This window comes from Centrocercus urophasianus, unplaced genomic scaffold (assembly GCF_019232065.1).
Source record: "Centrocercus urophasianus isolate 14NV4802_14NV808 unplaced genomic scaffold, USGS_Curo_1.0 seq_10, whole genome shotgun sequence".
Lineage (NCBI taxonomy): Eukaryota > Metazoa > Chordata > Aves > Galliformes > Phasianidae > Centrocercus > Centrocercus urophasianus.
Window position 1 is genome coordinate 27,843,919 of NW_024884142.1, and position 17,171 is coordinate 27,861,089.

At 38.9% G+C, this 17,171-nt stretch overlaps 1 protein-coding gene across 2 annotated transcripts in view; it reads right to left on the minus strand.

The window, feature by feature from the left end:
• Positions 1–37: 37 nt before the first annotated feature.
• Positions 38–17,171, minus strand: part of SNX14 (sorting nexin 14) — a 48,528-nt gene continuing 31,394 nt past the window's right edge. For both annotated transcript variants that reach the window (XM_042822531.1, XM_042822616.1), the window contains 12 exons: positions 13,815–14,016; positions 12,878–12,961; positions 12,641–12,741; positions 12,236–12,347; positions 10,484–10,524; positions 10,176–10,295; positions 5,086–5,209; positions 4,451–4,615; positions 3,449–3,544; positions 2,613–2,704; positions 2,399–2,455; positions 38–249 (listed from right to left, as the gene is read on the minus strand). In XM_042822531.1, coding sequence (XP_042678465.1) covers positions 211–249; positions 2,399–2,455; positions 2,613–2,704; positions 3,449–3,544; positions 4,451–4,615; positions 5,086–5,209; positions 10,176–10,295; positions 10,484–10,524; positions 12,236–12,347; positions 12,641–12,741; positions 12,878–12,961; positions 13,815–14,016 — 1,233 coding nt within the window. In that variant the 3' untranslated portion in view covers positions 38–210. The remainder of the gene's footprint in view (positions 250–2,398; positions 2,456–2,612; positions 2,705–3,448; positions 3,545–4,450; positions 4,616–5,085; positions 5,210–10,175; positions 10,296–10,483; positions 10,525–12,235; positions 12,348–12,640; positions 12,742–12,877; positions 12,962–13,814; positions 14,017–17,171) is intronic.

The window sequence follows — 17,171 nt, forward strand, 5'->3', positions numbered from 1 at the left end:
GCTAAAGAAAATAAAATAAAAATACAGATATCTGTTATTTACTTGTAAGTGGTATTAAATTTTAATGTCTTTATAGCAGAAAGAGATTTTCAGAACTTAGATTTAATATTATTTACAAGAAAATATACAATGCAAGGCTAAAATGTCACACATCCATTACATTAATGCACAGCAGATGTTTCTACCACATGTCCAGTGAGGTCCCTGCATTCACATCCAACACGTTGCAGAGCTAGCTTCCTTTGGACCCTGTCAAGAGGAATCAAGAAAGAAATTGACTTAAGTGTGAAAATATATATTTCCATATAAAGAACTGATCTACAACAGAATGAGATTTGAAAATATCTACTTGAAATCAGAGATAAGAGAAAGGAATGCTACTGCTTCCAGGTTTTGAATACTTTCCTTGAAGTAGGTATTTTATTCCTTCTCTGGAAGCTCTCACCTCTTTCACTCTTAAATGCTAAGCATACTTCTTTTTTTTTTATACACAGCAAATTTTGGCTCTGGAAGGCACATTGGCATATTTTTACTACTAGATTTCTCTTCCTCCTCAGCTAGGAATGCTTCTCCTGTCTCAGCTTACCCTTTTCCTCCTATCCTGCCTGGACACACTTCCAAGGGACTGGCTACACACTGTATCAAAGCAAAACAGAAGTGCTTTTCCAATCCTATCCTCGTGAATTGTACACTCCCATACACTGCCATTAACCACAGCTCATCTATCTGCAGTGACCCACTATCTATCAGCATTGGTACATGGAGCAGGATGCAACTCCAACACATAGGTACCAAGAGCTGGAATTAGGTTCCATATCCCCTCCAACAGAAATTCTCCCGTTGCAATGACCCCTCTGAATGCTCAGTACTCAAAGCAAAACTTCCAGGATGCTCTTTTCTCTTTAAATGCTGACTGAGCTGAAATATTTTTGCTCCTCACTAACTGCAATCACACTGGAGGACCGGTCTGCTCAATAGAGACATTATTGCATTTATTTCCGCCCCCCCTTCCCCAGTACAACTGATAACCAAATAACCAGTTACTCATTTTAAACTTTTGCATTAAAATTGGTTGGAGCAAACTGTACTCTTCCCAAGTGACTTCATGGGCAGTTAGCAGCGATCTAGGGGAAATGTTTTTTAGAATTGAGGGCTCAATATAAAAAACACTGCCTTCCACCCCTCCTCTCTTTTCACCTTGTGTTTGCCCTTTCATATCGACCCTCCCTCAGCTGCCTCTTTTAACCCATCATAGTCCTGTAACCCTCCCAAGTAAGTCCTACAGTCAAAAACCATGGGAACAGTACTTCCTTCTGTTTTACTCTTGGCATGTCCAAGACAGGAAAAGAGCTGAAGTTTCTGGTGGGAACATCTTCTTTTCCCTTCCTTTCTTCTAACGAAATGCGAGACAGTGAATTGCCTCCCTATGTTCCCATCAACTCAAATGCCTAACACAAAGCCTTCACATTTTTTCTTCCAGCGCTATCTGAAGACAGTCGAATATTCCCATACATTTATTGGTAGCTGCTGTGGTACAAAAGCAGTTCAGTGCAGTAAAACAGTAGGGTTAGGTCAGGTCTTCCCTGCAGCACACAGGTAAGCCAGGTTACTTCCTTATTTTGCTTGGCTGGTTGGATCTTTTTTGGTTCTGTTTCTTGACTATGTGAACACTGCCCTAAATACGTCAGCTACAGAACCAATGCACAGAGTAGGTTAAACTTGCCAAGCTGGTCTCATTTCAGTGGCAACAATGGAAGGTGCCCCAACTTGTCCTGAAATCTGTCATTTGTTTATTATTCAAAACAAATCATTGCTCAATCCTGTGGTGTACTCTGGTGGTTCCTGGACACAGGACTCATGCAACAGAAATTCAAATGATAAATTAAGGGCTTTTTTTTTTTTTTTTTTTCTTTCAAGTGAGATGGATCACAGAGCTAACGATCCACATTCTGATAGGAATCTTTCTCCTTTATCTGAATGGCGTTAAGTTAATGCTGCAGAGACCAAACTTGGAGTAAGAAATTCATCTACCAAACAGAAGTGCTGGAGCTCAACCTGAGCTCTGCATGTGGAACTCACTTCTGAAAGCTGGGAAATCCCAAATTAAAATGGAGATAATCATAGAAAGGCACGGGGATCCTGACAATCGATCACTGTCCATTGTAGCTGAAAGACGCCCCAAGCTCTGCATGATAGGTAAATAGGCCTACATGGACTTCCAAACATAATAAACAGAAATGAGGAAGGCCAGATTCACATGATTTCAATGCATTAATAAAAAACAGATTATCCACCAAAAACTTGATGTATTTCAAGGGAACCACAAGTGTGCAGCAATGACAAAACCTGCCAGTATCTTGAAGAATTCTGTACCTATTGGAACAGTGTTAGCACATACCTTACTGAGCTCTGGAAAGAGTTCTTGAATCCCAATGTCCAACAGCACATAAGTTAGCTAAAAGAAAATGAAGGAAAAGGCATCAGCCAGCCACTAAGTTAGACCAAAGCAACATCACATCTTTTTACCTTTGTTCTGGATGAGAATTCTGCCCTCTGTCACAGCCATACTTTCACTTCAGGAAATGGCAAGTTTCCCAAGTGCTGCAAATTACCTGTTTGTTGAGCACCGGTTGCTGGATGCCATCAAACAGAAGCCTGATGCCTTCGTATTTAGCCTCTTCCCCAATGCACTTCCCTATTAAATCTAGACCAGATATTACCAACAAATACACAAGTCATTAGGAAGCATTGCAAAGTAGTTGTAGTCAAATAAGTAACATCTCAAGCATTAGTTTTAGTTGGCACAAAAACAACACCATAACTTTACCTCCAGTAACAAAAAAAAGGTTTTAATTAAAGAAAGAGTTCAAATTTTATCCCTCTAAAGTAGTCAAAGGAAAAAACAAATATTCCCTTGGTTCCTCCTTCCTCATCTTTCAGTGCTGCACACCAAAGTATTTGTTATGCTTTTAAGAATTTCATTCTATTGTCCTAATCCTTTTTTTAAATACGTGACAAGTTGGAATGTTTTAATTACTTTCTGAATAACCCAGACAACGAGCCCCTCTTCTGTAGTTTATATAGTTTAAATAGAGCTCAGATTTATCTTCTGGCTTTTTTTTCTATCACTTCTTTATCTGGTCTTCAACTGGATAAAAAAATACAAATCAAACAAGCTAAACATGAAGAAATTATGGTTTTAAGGACATTTGAGAAGACTTCTGTTACCTCAAGTCTTTATGAATGATTACACTGCATCCTCACTCAGCAACACTGAATTAAATGATGAAACTGAACTCTTGGGTTTTTTCCTTCGTTTTTCACACCTAAATATTCCAGTGAAACCTCAGCAGCACAGAAATTATGTTATTTGGAAAGCTAACATTACTGCACTGCGTTATACTTCCACTTGAACAATTAACTATAGTCGTAAAGAGCCATTATTAACCTGGAATGTATCTCATCATTTCTTCGAACGTCTGCTTTGCTCTCTTCTGTTTGTCCTGGACGGAGCGCGGTTCAGAATTCTCACAGAACACAGCATCTGCAGTGAAGACACATTAATGAAACCATCTTTAGGCAGCTTCCTTATCACCAGCATGAGAAAGGTGGTTTGGCTTCAAAGTTGAGCTGCTTTTCTGTATGATCTTAACCAGAAGAGAACGGTGAGCCTTGATTACATTAGCCTGATCAAATCCAGAATAATCCACATGCTTAGAGGACAAGAATCTTTTGCCAATTTGTCTCTTCTCAAATTTTGAAAGCATTAGCTTCTAGGCTTGGCTCAATCCTTCTTTAAGTTTGTTATAATCTTCTTTCTTTAAATTTTCCTTGCAATCACCTTGTAAAAATTACTGTTCATAGGAAGTATTTGATGCTCAGTCTTGATGGTCATTTTTGTTTTGGTTTTTTTTTTGTCTTTTACAGGACTTCTTGGTTTGATAAGGACACAGCCTTGTTGCAGAGCTTTGGCTCCATATTTCATTTAGCTGAGTCTGTGGTCACATTACCCTTCTCTACAGTTGTGAGGTTTTGTTTGTTTCTTTTTAAATAACCTTTGTCTACTTCCCTTCTTTGAAGGTTAAAATTACCAAAATGAAGAGAATTAAAAAACAAAAACCTAAAGCAGGACTAAAGCAGTACATAAGTGAAAACTAATTTAAAGAAAGCATGAACCATTCACAAACTGACACACTAATCTACCTTTATTCTCCTGTGCACACCTTCATAAATTAATATTCATAATACCTTTTTTCTGTAAATCATGCTTGGTAGACAACAGGGCTAACATCATCTTCTAGCAACAAATTTCTGGGATGGTTTTGTAGGCCCACCTGACTTTTAGAATTCCACTGGCTTTAATTGAGCATCACAACGTAATACTCAAAAGAAGGAATTTCAAATGTCATACTAAAGCAACCCTTCAATCAAATATGGAACCACTGCTGACCTCTCAGCAGCGTTATCAGAGAAACCAAACGGTGCTCCTCACACAGCTGTTCTAACTTATGATGCAAGTAATAGTCCGTGTACAGTTCCAACGTGTTTTTGAAGAGAATTCTTCCTCCCATCAGGAGATGATGCAGCCAGTCAGGAATGTGGAAGACCACTCTACCTGCAAAGTTATAGAAACAGATATCTACATGGTTCTCTTAATAAGATGACAAAGGAGTCAAAAGAAGAAGCCATGACTTCTTCACTGACTCAAAAGAAGAAAAACGTATACAAGCAAAGACTTCAGCTTGAAAAGCGATTCTTGTCCATATTACTCATCAAACACTCTTTAATTACTTTTATTTAGTTCTATAGGCTCATCTGAGAAAAGGGAACAAACTTATACTCAGAAAGGCAGAAAGATAAAGCAAAACTGAACAATAATGAAAGATAAATTGCAATATTTTAGCACAGCAATAAGGGTTGCTTGCTGCTTTTTTTTAAATGGCTGTGTTCTTAAGTTGTATACTGTTACAGTTGCATGTCCTATGTTATATATGACTACTACATTAGAATTTTATTTCCCGCCAAAGAACCCAAGCTTCATAATGAAAAGAAGTGTAAGAATAACTAAGAGAAATCGCTTCTTACCAACATACATTAAGTAGTCATAGACTCCTTCTACGGTCATCATTTCCATGAAGTAGTTCTGATTTTGTCGTCTTTCTGTATTCTCAGACCGGTTTGCATTATTCTTGAATAAATCATTGAAAAGCTAAAAATACAAACATAACATGGAAGACACTGCCTTCAAAAATAAAAGGACCACCAGGCTTTTGTTGTGTGTTTGCTTTTCATTTCACAGACCCTTTTTCTCTCAAGTACCTTTGCACAACTACAATTTGTTACAGGCCTTGACCCTTCAATGCACCTTCAGAGGCATGAAGGGTGCAAGTCTGTCTGCCTTACATCATAGGGGGACTCTATGGCATCTATGTATTCCCTAAAACAGCCTTTTGTCTTGTGTTATGAAATAGGCAACGGGTTCTGGACAAAACAGTAGGAAAGGAAGAGTCTGTTAAGTCCTGGAGGCATCTTACAATGCCTCACAAAAACCATTAAGTGTTTATTTTAAGATATTTCATCCCCAAAGCTGTTGATGCAAAGATCAGGAAATGCTACTGTATTATGAAAAGAGAACTCAAAAGCCTGTGCCAAGCTTCTAACAAAGCTATCTCACTGTTAGAAGAAAATATAGTGCAATTATAGTACGGCCTAGATGGAAAATCTACCCTAGTGTTCACCAAAAATTTGGTGTTGAAAAACTTCCTTGCTATGAGACTGAGAAGACTACTACCAATAGACTTTTCTGTAGCACTCGTGTATTAAAAATCAATTCTGAAGAATGGTCCTTAATTTGCTTGTTCTTGGTCTACTCTCCATAGAGCAATTCTCCCTGAAGTGGACTAAGCCACAAAACATTCAGGTCATAATGGACTCTGAATCCAGCATGTCTCCAAGCAGAGTTCCTGTGCTCTTACAAAAAATTACATCAGGAAATCTGGCAAGATTGAAGTTTAGACTTGTACTTCGTTAGGTCCTTTCTTTTGTCAGTGCTAAACAGCTGGCATCATCTTCATAAAGTTCACCCTAATTAAACAACATCAAGTCATTACATAAATTACATGAAAGAGCAAATATAGTTCATGTACACTGGATGACCTGAATCCAAGAAAGTAACAAACCAAAGAAGAGCAGATAATTATTTGTGCCTACTGTATGGTATGTTGGTTAAAGAAACCTCTTTAAACTGAAGTCTGCATGCCTTCTCAAAGCTGGAACTATGGCAATGGAAAAGGTTGTAGTGGAATTATTGCAACTTCAACAAGAGCTTTTTTTTTTTTCTTTTTCTTTTATGATACCTCCAAGCTGGCTGAGATAACAGATAGCGCACCAACTCACAGCAACCCACAGTACAATGGAGATAAATTTCAGCGGAGTGTGTACAAGCCAAATTAAATCGTTAACAGCACTCCAGTAGGTAATCTGAAACCAAAATGCTGTCTTTTGGCAGAGCTTTCCAGCTTCCAGAAGTTGTTCGTTTTTTTTTTTTTCCACTTTCACCCCAAACCAGAAACAACATATTTCAAATGCTGCATTATGCCTCTGCTCATGGGTAGTCTTTCCTGCACCTTGAGCATAATGATTCCTTGTTCATTGCCAAGCTTTGAAAGTTCACACTCTTGTACGTGGCATTAAGAAATGAGCAGATGAACAGATTCATAAAGTACATACTTCATACTATTCCAGTGTGTGTTCTACAGTCTTTAGCAATGCACATCTGAAGGATGCAGCCACCATCACATTTTACTCTCAGATTTTGACTGAAAGTGAAAAACATAACTGTATACCTAATACAAACACAGGGGTTATACTCATGACTCAGAAAAGCACGTGATTTTGCTTTCACATTTCTGTTCATTATTGTAATCACACAAAAAAGAGAAGCAGTGTTATCCTTAGTCAAATTCTTAAGATTAAACGGTAAGTGTGATTACAGCACTGAAATATTCTTAAAAGGCTTTCAAGGGGAAAATTCCATTTAATGGTACTAGCTAATAAGGGAAGCCAACCTCTTGAAGCAAGTGAAACACAAAAACCTGTATTAAGAGAACAACCAAAATAACCTCTAGTTCAGTAAGTTCCCTATTGTACCTCCATGGGAAAAGCCACCAAAGTACAAGCATCTACATAAAGCATCTAACAGTTACCTGACTGCCAATAAGTACATATACCCCCATACATTCCTGTGTAGGTGTGAAGTTGATAAAAACAATACCATAGTTCTGAACAACATCCACAGCCAGAGGCATAAACTATTTTCTCTCTTCACTTGCAAAGCAGAGAATTTGCACCCAAATGCTAATAAGAGTGTATGTATCTAAACCACTTCAATTAGCATTATTTAGCATATTTATTAGCAAATAAGGAAAAAGCTGTGTTTTCCTCCAAGTAACTGCAAATATACACTATACTGCTGTTGTTTCAGAACAGTTCTTATTGCCACTGGCAGGTCACCACAAGCCAGCAGCACAATGCCTTTGCAGGCATGCTTTTCAAAGCCTGCATCAGCTGAGAAGTCCTGCTGCATTCTAGCAATTCTGATGGAAGTACATTCAGAAGACTGTTGAGCTGGTACAGACAGACTAGAAACATAGCTAGGAAAGTTGAAAATGACGTTTGGTGCCTTTAGAAGGAGCAGTTTTTTGCTTGGTTGTTTAACCAGAAAGGTTGGTAATTTCATCTGATGAATCTGATGCAGAATAAAATCCAATTGCTATTGGCAAGGTTAATTGATCACATTCATTATATATTATGATGGGACAAAAGATAATGGCCTTCAGTTGTTACAGGGGAAGTTCAGGTTGAATATTAAGAAAAAATTCTTCTCAGAAAGAGTGGTGAGGCAGTGGCACAGGCTGCCCAGGGAGATGCTGAGTCCCCATCCCTGGAGCTGCTCAAGAACTGTGTGGATGTGGCACTGAGGGATGTGGTTAGTGGGCATGGTGGGAATGGCCTGATGGTTGGACTAGGAGATCTTAGTGGTCTTTTCCTCCCTTAATGATTCTGTGATTCTATATTCATTAGCTGGAAATCACTGATATTTCAAGCATACAAATGCACACCAGGAATATTAAAAACCAGCAGCACGCAGACAACTTTCCAGAGAAACAGGAACATTTGTGACTAAGCTCACGCTTTCATCTGCCCTGACAGACCTTTCAGCACTTCTTATTCAGCCTGCTGAAGGGGTAGCCTGGGCGTACTTTATTCCTGGCAACTGAGTTGGCAGCACACACACACCTCCTGTACTCTCAGTGGATTCTGGCATGCTGACACTAGAATAAGCTGATCTACATCTGTGGCAATGCAAATATCAATGGAAAATCTATCCTGGACTTCACCAAAAGATCTGTGCTGAGGAATTTCTTGCCATGAGGCAACACGCTCTTCTCAGAGATGGGCACTTGGAAGTGTTGCAGCTTGTTCCACCTTCTATGGCTGTTCCACTGCAGTATCTCTTCACTGACTCCGTACAGGTAGCTCACACAATCCTGGTACAAACGTTTTGCATATATGACCACCAGCAGCTTGTGTTGGGGCTGCACAACACTTAGAATCTTCGGAATGAAGTCAAGTGAAACAACAGAACTGAGACTGCAGAACTGAGACTGCAGAACCAAACAACTGAAGTCTATAAGACATGTTTTGGGTGGTGATCTACCTTAGTTCACTGAACAGACTCTGCATTTCCAGCTTAGTTTTATCTGAAAGTAATTCAGTTAATGAATTCTCATACAGCTCTCTAGTATGGCAAGCAGAGGTGATCAGATCTGTTTCCCAAACAAATTCAGTAGTCAGAACTACAGTTGCACAGCAGAAGAAAGCAGTGTGGCTTATCAAATGAATCCAAGAAGTGACCAGATGCAAATGGCCTGGAGTCGTGGAACTGGCACAAAGCTTTTCCCAAGCATGGGCCGAGATGAAAAAGAGAAAACTGGCTGCCAAAGGAGGCACAAGCACTCCAACAACTCAGCTGAAGGCTAAATTTCAAAGCATGCACGCAAAGGTTCAGAAGAGGCCAGAACATAGCACAACCCAGCCCTACCTCATCAGATCGTTACTAAATTACAGTGATTACGTAAGTATATGCGCTCTGACAAAACAGTAGATAGCAATTTTGCAAGAAAGCAGTCAGCATGTGAATGTCATGTGCATACATGCTGGTCAAAACTTGTAGCATGATTAGGGCGCTCCTCAAAGCAAAGTATCTTGAGCGCCCATCATTTGATAACTGTGGCTCTGCAGATGATGAATTAATGCATGAAGCTTTCCATGCAGCCATCAAGTGCTGCACATTTCTTCAAACACACTTCTTCTAGGGGAAGAAGGAAACTCTAAAATAGCTGTCATATGACTCAGTAATTAGTTCTACAGATAACTACAATCAGGTTGCTTAGAGGAACAGAAAATTCCCATGATAGACAGTGAAAAGGAACTGGGAGCTAGGGCTAGCTCCACTGTACTTAGTATAGAACTTGTAGTTGCAAGTTCTCTAATGTCATAATACTACCAAAAAACTGCCATACTGTGGGAAATCAAAAGGCCCATCACCAGCAAGCACCATAAATACACTCTAGCTTGAATGGAAGCATTAGGCTTTTAGATTTGTTGATGTTAGAGAGAGCAACTAAGAGTTAGGACCCATAATGTATACTAGACATTAAGGTACTGCATACAAACATTTTAAAGGCAGATAACAAGTATCAGCGCTGTGACAGTTCTGGCTTGTAGCACTTCAACAAATCACTCTTTCCAAACACTCGAGTTCTTTACTTTAAAAAGGAAGCTGCTTTACATATTAAAACATTCCCCACTTTACATTTAAGTTTTCTGCTCTTCTTGTCTCAGAACTTCTAAGGTTCTTTATATTCTCATCTCCAAATCCGGTAAGAACTTAAAAAATAAAAACAACGAAAGAAAACAAAACAAGAAAAATCCAAACAGAATTAGCTCACATTGTAACACACAGATTACAGAGTGAAAGATCTCTCTCGTGGAGAAAAGCAACACAACGTATACATGCTGTTCTATTTATGATTTTTTTCTGCTTTGTATTTTCAGAGCACGATCGCTCTTCCCAACTCCTGTACAACAGAGAAGGAAGATGCTTACTGTACCTTCTTGTTGTTCTCAGAAGTGGGACTCAGAATTGTAAGCTCAGGCCTGCTTGGTTTAGGCTTGGGAGATTCACAGGAGTTGATAAAGTTCATGATGAATGGCTCCAAATGCTGACCTTTCTGAAATACGAAATGAGTGGCCTGTCACTTACATAATTACAGAAGGGGAGGAAAAAAAGAAACATAAACAAGCAGAAAAAACCACCACAAAACGTGAGCTTCCAAACAAGTTTTTCACTAGCCTATACATCAGTGAGCTGCTAAAATTAGTAACTGAAATTAAAAGGCTGGCAATCTGGAAGACTTACCTCTTTCATCAGCTTTCCTGGAACAGATTTTATGATCTTACCTGTAGTTAAAAAGAATAAAAAAAGTCACTGCTTGATCTTAAACATACCACAGTAAAACTCTTTTCCCCTTTTCCCATTTTTTCCACTCTTTATGGTGCCCATTCTGACTCCAAGCTCTTAGTAGCATTTTGATATATCAAATTTTAAAATAGTTATTAGGACTTCCTAAGAGCAACACATGACAAATAATGAGTAAGGTGCAATAGCAAGGCATTTTTCTCTGCCCATCGGTATCCAGCAATTCATTTTAAAAGTTGATACAAAAAGCTATGAAAAAGTCTTCCACATATCCAGCTTTTAACTTAGTACTCAGTACTCTTCAAGATAAAATACTTAAACACAAAAATATCAAGATGATTATCTGATTGCTTTAAAAAGCAATTACAGTTTCTGGTGTCTAAGCTCTTAATCCTTCGTAATCATTTATCACAAAAAAATCATAAGAACTGACTTGTCCTGAAAAGCTTGGCTTATCTGGAGAGATTGTGGAATGCTGCAGCCTCGAAACTACCAGTGAGCAATGGTTTGAAAATTGGATAGGCTACAGCTGTGATCTTAAAAAGAGCTCTCACTCCTGATAAGGATACAGCGTAGTAACTTTAAATGCCAAAAAAAATTAATTTTATTTTAGGAAAAATACTGCTCTGAACATACTGCTTATCTACATATTGTTAATTTTGGAACTTACATTGGAAAGTATGTGCAAGGATCAACTGATAATGTTATTAACTCTCCCTAAAAGCCTTACTGAAATGCCACACGTTGCTAAAATGATGTTTATGGGAGGGACATGTACTCTCACATGTGAATGTGTGAGATGCCCTAAAGTAAATGACCCAAGCCTGTCCGAATGACACAGATTCATCTAGAGGGAAGAGGTTTTTTGTTTGTTTGTTTGTTTTTTTCCTTTGTCTGAAACCAACCAACCCTTTAACTGGAAGAAGACCATCAAAACTCATTCCACATCTTGGTAACTTGCTGAGCACAGCCACCCCAGCAAGTCCGTGTAATGAGAGAAGCAGAAATGCAATGGTGCAGTTCAGATACAGCTCTCCTGTACATATGCTGATGCCAGAACTACAAGTGTTAGAGCTGTGTGAAGACAGAGAAGCTACAAAGTGGGACCTAGCAGCTCTAGCAGACTATCCGAGGAAGCTACATTTATGGCCAAGCTGTGAAGTCACACTACAAACTGCTTCTTAGATTTATTATCATAATATATACTGTTAGATAATATCTACTTCTTAGATTCATTATCACAGATTTATTATCATTATAGAAATTCTCTCCCTCAACTTCCATTTATCCTGCCTACATCACACACACCCCTGACTCAAATATTTTCCAGCTGTTCAGATTAAAAGAGGATGCCCATCAATACCAAAAATATTTAATACCACACTTTTCTGATTAAAATAAAAGTATTTAATTCACTAATACTCAAAAGTAGATTATATTAAGAAACAGTTTATAACACCACATCCATAAGCAATGCCTGGCTTGGCCAGATTTGACCTGGAACAATGCCATAAATCTTACTGTACTAGCACAGCTTATTTTGTGAGCGATAAGAGGTGTGAAGGAGCATAACTCTTCTTTCCCATATCCATATACTTACATAAGTTTATCTATTCATTGCTACTATCATCTAATTACAATACATACAGTATGAGTAATTGGCAGCACAAAAAAAAAATGTATATTACATACCAAGATTCACATCAGGCAACATTTTATCAAGAAACTGAGTCTCTCCTCCATTAGGGGACAGGAAGTCAGCTAAAAGTTGGCTGTTACTTAGCTCTGGATGCTGAAGAAGTTTCTTTGAAATAGAAGGAAAGAAAAAAGTACTTTAAAATTCATCTTTAAAAAAATCAGTTTGTCTATAGCTATACATATATACACATACACCCAAAGAGTGTTATATTACCATAGAAACTGCCATTTCCAAAATATTTTTCAGTCACGTGAAACCTGTAGTTAAAGTTTCATTTGTCCACTTGAAACCTTTTGATACCCCATTAATTAGAAGCAAAGAAAAAAGAAATAGCAGATATTCATTTGTTAGTCTTAAATTAGTAGTTTTGGAATATTCTCAGCTCCACAAGACTGTACCTGCAGATACTCCTGAAACTCCTCCCTTTTGGATTTTAAGAACTCATAGTTCTTGGGACCAATGATTCTCTTTGAGGGAAGCTGAGCATCAGGAAAAGTACCTAGCAAAGATATTGAGCAGATTAAATTATTCCCATAACAGAACAAACACTGCTTTTCTTATTTTAAATTCCAGCTTGGTACTGGATAATAATCACAGTACTAGGAAAGTGAGTTTCCAGGTGATGCAGAACATACCATGAAATTCTGTCAGCTTTGACTCAAGCACATAAAATTCCAGATACCTCCTGTAGACTGACCAGTGCTCAGGTTCATGCCCAACTGAGAAAAAAAAAATACAGCAATAAAGCTAAGTCAGGTTTTATGCCACTTGGAAGATGAAATATGCAACAGCAAGTATATGTTAGATTATTACAGGAAAGATTTCAAACATACTTAGTGTACCCTACTGCAGTGATTAAAAAAATAAGAAATCCCACTCAGGTATAAAGTATTAAATTAAAACACAGTCTAAATGCAGAGAGAATGTACCAACAAGGAAATCATCATCTCATTTAATGGATACCTAGATTCTAATCAATGGAGCACTGCAAAACTGACTATGTTAGATCTACTTTCAAAGTCTTAACAAAGTGATTTACATAAATACTGCAGTTCTCAGCACCATTAGCTTGCATCCTGATCGTTCTTCCTCCTGGAAGATACCCCTAAAGAACTCTTAAACACCTCCTGCTCATTGTGGAAGTATTATCTTCATTAACACAAATCCACATGGTCCTAGAATGATGCTATTCTTTCACTCAATACAGATGCATTGTTATTTGCGTACCAAGCTACTTGCAAGCCAGAATGGCTCCTAGTAACAAAATATTTTAGTTCGTTAGTAACTACATTTTAATATCATTTATAAAGCTATTCATTATTCCAAAGTTCAAAGAGGGTCAAGGAAAGAACCACAGCAACAACTCTTCCCCCCCCCCTCTCTCTCTCTTTTGGAAAAAAAATTATGGAGCTTTTGCATCAAGTCTAAATGGAACTGATTCACACTGAGGAGCCACTTCCAAAATCAGAAAAATCATGCATGATTTACACATTGCAAACAGTCATGAGAATACAGCACAGATCAGAGCATTCTGAGTTAAATGACATTTTAATTATCCCCAACATTACATACCTGCCCTTCTATCATTTCTCTCCACATCAATGCAGAACACCGGAATTCTCTCCTTTCTGTCTTTTCTCTCCAAGGAAGGGTCATCAAAAAAATCTACATATGGGATGCTGATTTTCCATGCAGAAAGGTTGCGGGGTGTGTTTGGGGTACTAACAGCCTCCTCAGGAGAATCATCTTCCATCACCATCACGCCTTCTTCAATCTGTAAAGATTCAAACACTCCACAGAGTTCAATTTTAATTGGCTCCGTCTACCACTGTAAAGCACACATGATGATGAAGCAATCAAGTCTAAATCTGTGCTCAGGATCACTTAGGAAAATAAAAGAACAAAAACTCTCATGTCATTAATGGAGTTTTTAGTAGACTTATGATTTTTAGATTGGCTATAGATTAATTTTAAGTTAGCATATTTTAAAGAGAACTAAAGCTTTTATAGCATTATCAAGTTTCATATCTGATGTTTCAAAGAAAACACAGAGAGAGAGATAACAGAGCACTGGAAGGAACAGATGGAAGAATGCCTTAGACACAGACCATTTGAGTGCTACTGGAACCTGCTTACATCCAGCAGAGATGCATATTGGGAACCAAACTGAAGACCTGAGCTTATTAGGTCAGGCCATAAAGTTATCCCAACACAATTAGAGACAGAATCCAACAGTGCACCAAACTAGCAGGTTTCTCACTCCCAAAGCACAGTGCACTGGAGTATGCTGTAGAGGAGGCATTAATTTGATTTGGTCTGCAATGTAGATGCAACATAGCCAAGACTGGGAATGAATTATTTTCACAACCCAGAACTAGTTTTAAGCAAAGCCACCGTCAGCGTCATTCCATTTCCCATGAGTTCCAGTTTCAACATCACAGCCCCAAAAACAGATGAACCAGGGAGAAACAGTGATCTAACCCTTGCTGGCTGTGTGTGTGGGGCAGCTCCAGTGCTGAAGCATCATAGGTTCAAACTTCATGCCACAAAATGTGAAGCTGTTTCCTCCACATGCAAGCAGAACTTGATGCTAGTGCCATGCAAACGCTGAAGAAATCCTTCCAAAATGACCCCATTGGTGACTCCAACACCACACTAACTCTGCTCTTTACAAACAGAAAAAGTGCCCACAAGCAATGTATCAACATATTAACACACAGCACGTGTCTCTTGGTACCACAAGTTATCCAGGACCATCAACACAGATTATCTTAAATATCTCATTAGAAAAATCCAAGCTTCAACAAGTACCCTTGGAAACCTATTTATCCAAACAATAGGTAAGCTGATTCTCATTTATTGCAAGGAATAAAGAAAACTTTTAAAAATGACCTGAAAGAAAGAAAATTAGTTTTGCAAATAAAGGACACAGCATCTACAAGAAGTTAGTGCAGGGCTGGGCTGGGAATTGGGAACACTGCTTTTGCTAAAGTTAAAACAAGACATTTTAATGCAAGAATTTACAACATGTGAAACTAAAGCAAACTGAGAAGCACGAATCCAACTTCCCCCAGCTTCATAGTTTACAGCTAAATTACTCTCAAAGGCCAAGTGTATGTGGCTGAAGTTTTGCCTGTACTGGAATACATGGGATATATTGAGATCTGTGCTTCAGATTTGGCTCCCTGCATGTGAACCAATGCATTTTGGCCATGTATGCACTACAACGTTCACACAGCCATGACTCAATTGCACCTGAAGCACAAGTTGTTCAATTCTCTGTGGTGGTTTCACATGGATATTGATAGCTAAACTCCACCATGCTGCTTTCTCATTCCTGCTTAAAAGGCTGGGGGGGAAATGTGTTTAAAAAACTTTGTGGGTGGAGATGAGAACAGCCAGAGTGCACTCAGCATAAGCGAGATTAATCTCATTTATTCTCTTTTGCTAACAGACACACACACTTGAGAAACTAAAACCACCTTCTCCTACCCACTTTCTGCTCCAGGGCCTGGCCACTCCCATGGGACATTGGTGTTCCCCCAACTGGTCCCACATGGGCTTCCAATGGGCTGCAGGCTGCTCCACAGTGCTCTCACTATGGTGCCCGCAGGGCTGTTCTCTCCCACATCCCACTCCGCTCTCCCAGCTGCTGTTGCACACATTTCCCCTTCCCTCCATCCTCAGCTGTGGCAACAGCGGGACCCTTCGGAGAGCAGTTGGAGCTCTGCTCTGACATGGGGCAGCATTGGGCTCTGCTCACAGAGGGCTCCCCTGCAGCCCCCTGCTACCAAAACCTTGCCATGTGAGATCAATACGCAAGCAATCTTTGTTCCATTTTGTTTCGCCTTTGCACAATGCTGGAATGATTCTCCAGCAAATCACTGTGGACCAATGTCTTCCAAAGCAGATCTCTAACAGATGAAAAAACTGAATCACCTCAGTGTGCCTTTTTGCTTTGCTTTACCCTTCTCACCCAATGAAAAGAGCAGCTGTGACACACAAAGAGCGGTCTCACTGGTCATTCCATAGAGACCACACCCAGCTAAGATAGTTACAATTTGAGAACCAAATCACAGCCTGTGTGCTTTCACAAAGCAAACAAAAATAAACCAAGCCTGAAATGAACAAATTGCAAACACCACAACTGTAGGATTAACTTACACCAAAGAAGAGATGCTCTGAGCAGCAACTTGTTTTGGTAAGGACTTGATCAAATCTACAATTCTATACTGAACTCTTGCCTACACTTTCTGATTTCTTTCCTCCTTCAATTTACTACTGCTTGCAACTCTCACCTCCTATTTTGATCATACACTGGATTATCCTTGTGGACTCAGGGCCAGAACCTTGCTGTCTTGTTCACTTGATCCTTCCAAGGCTTCACTCTATCATGAGTTTGTGAAACTGCTGTCTTCACCAGATTACTCACCTGACTACTAGCATGATTTTGGTGCTGACATTATACAATTTCCTACACATCTCAGCTACAGTAACTCACTGAAATTACATCAACTGAAAGCAAGAAAGCATGAATTTCTGGGGTTTTCAATCCTTTCTAATTCTAAGTAATTATTGTTACCTCAGTCTCTTTCCATTTCCTTTATGCAACAAAGACACAAATCCAAGTTTACCGGTCTTCTTGCTATCCTAGGAACAATATCCATGCTACAACATGCACAACACCTTCTGCTATACTTTAATTTAGCTTACAGTGATTAAGGCTGCCTTCACCTAATTGGCATTACCACATTAGCAGCTTGCAAAACTGCGGAGCCTCAGAAATGTGCTAACTCATTTCTATCTGTATGCGGTTTCCTTACACCACATGGTTTTCTCCTACAGGTTCTCAGCTGTAATCAACACAGTTTTGTCCAAAAAAGAAAGAAGGAAAGAAGGAAAGAAGGAAAGAAGGAAAGAAGGAAAGAA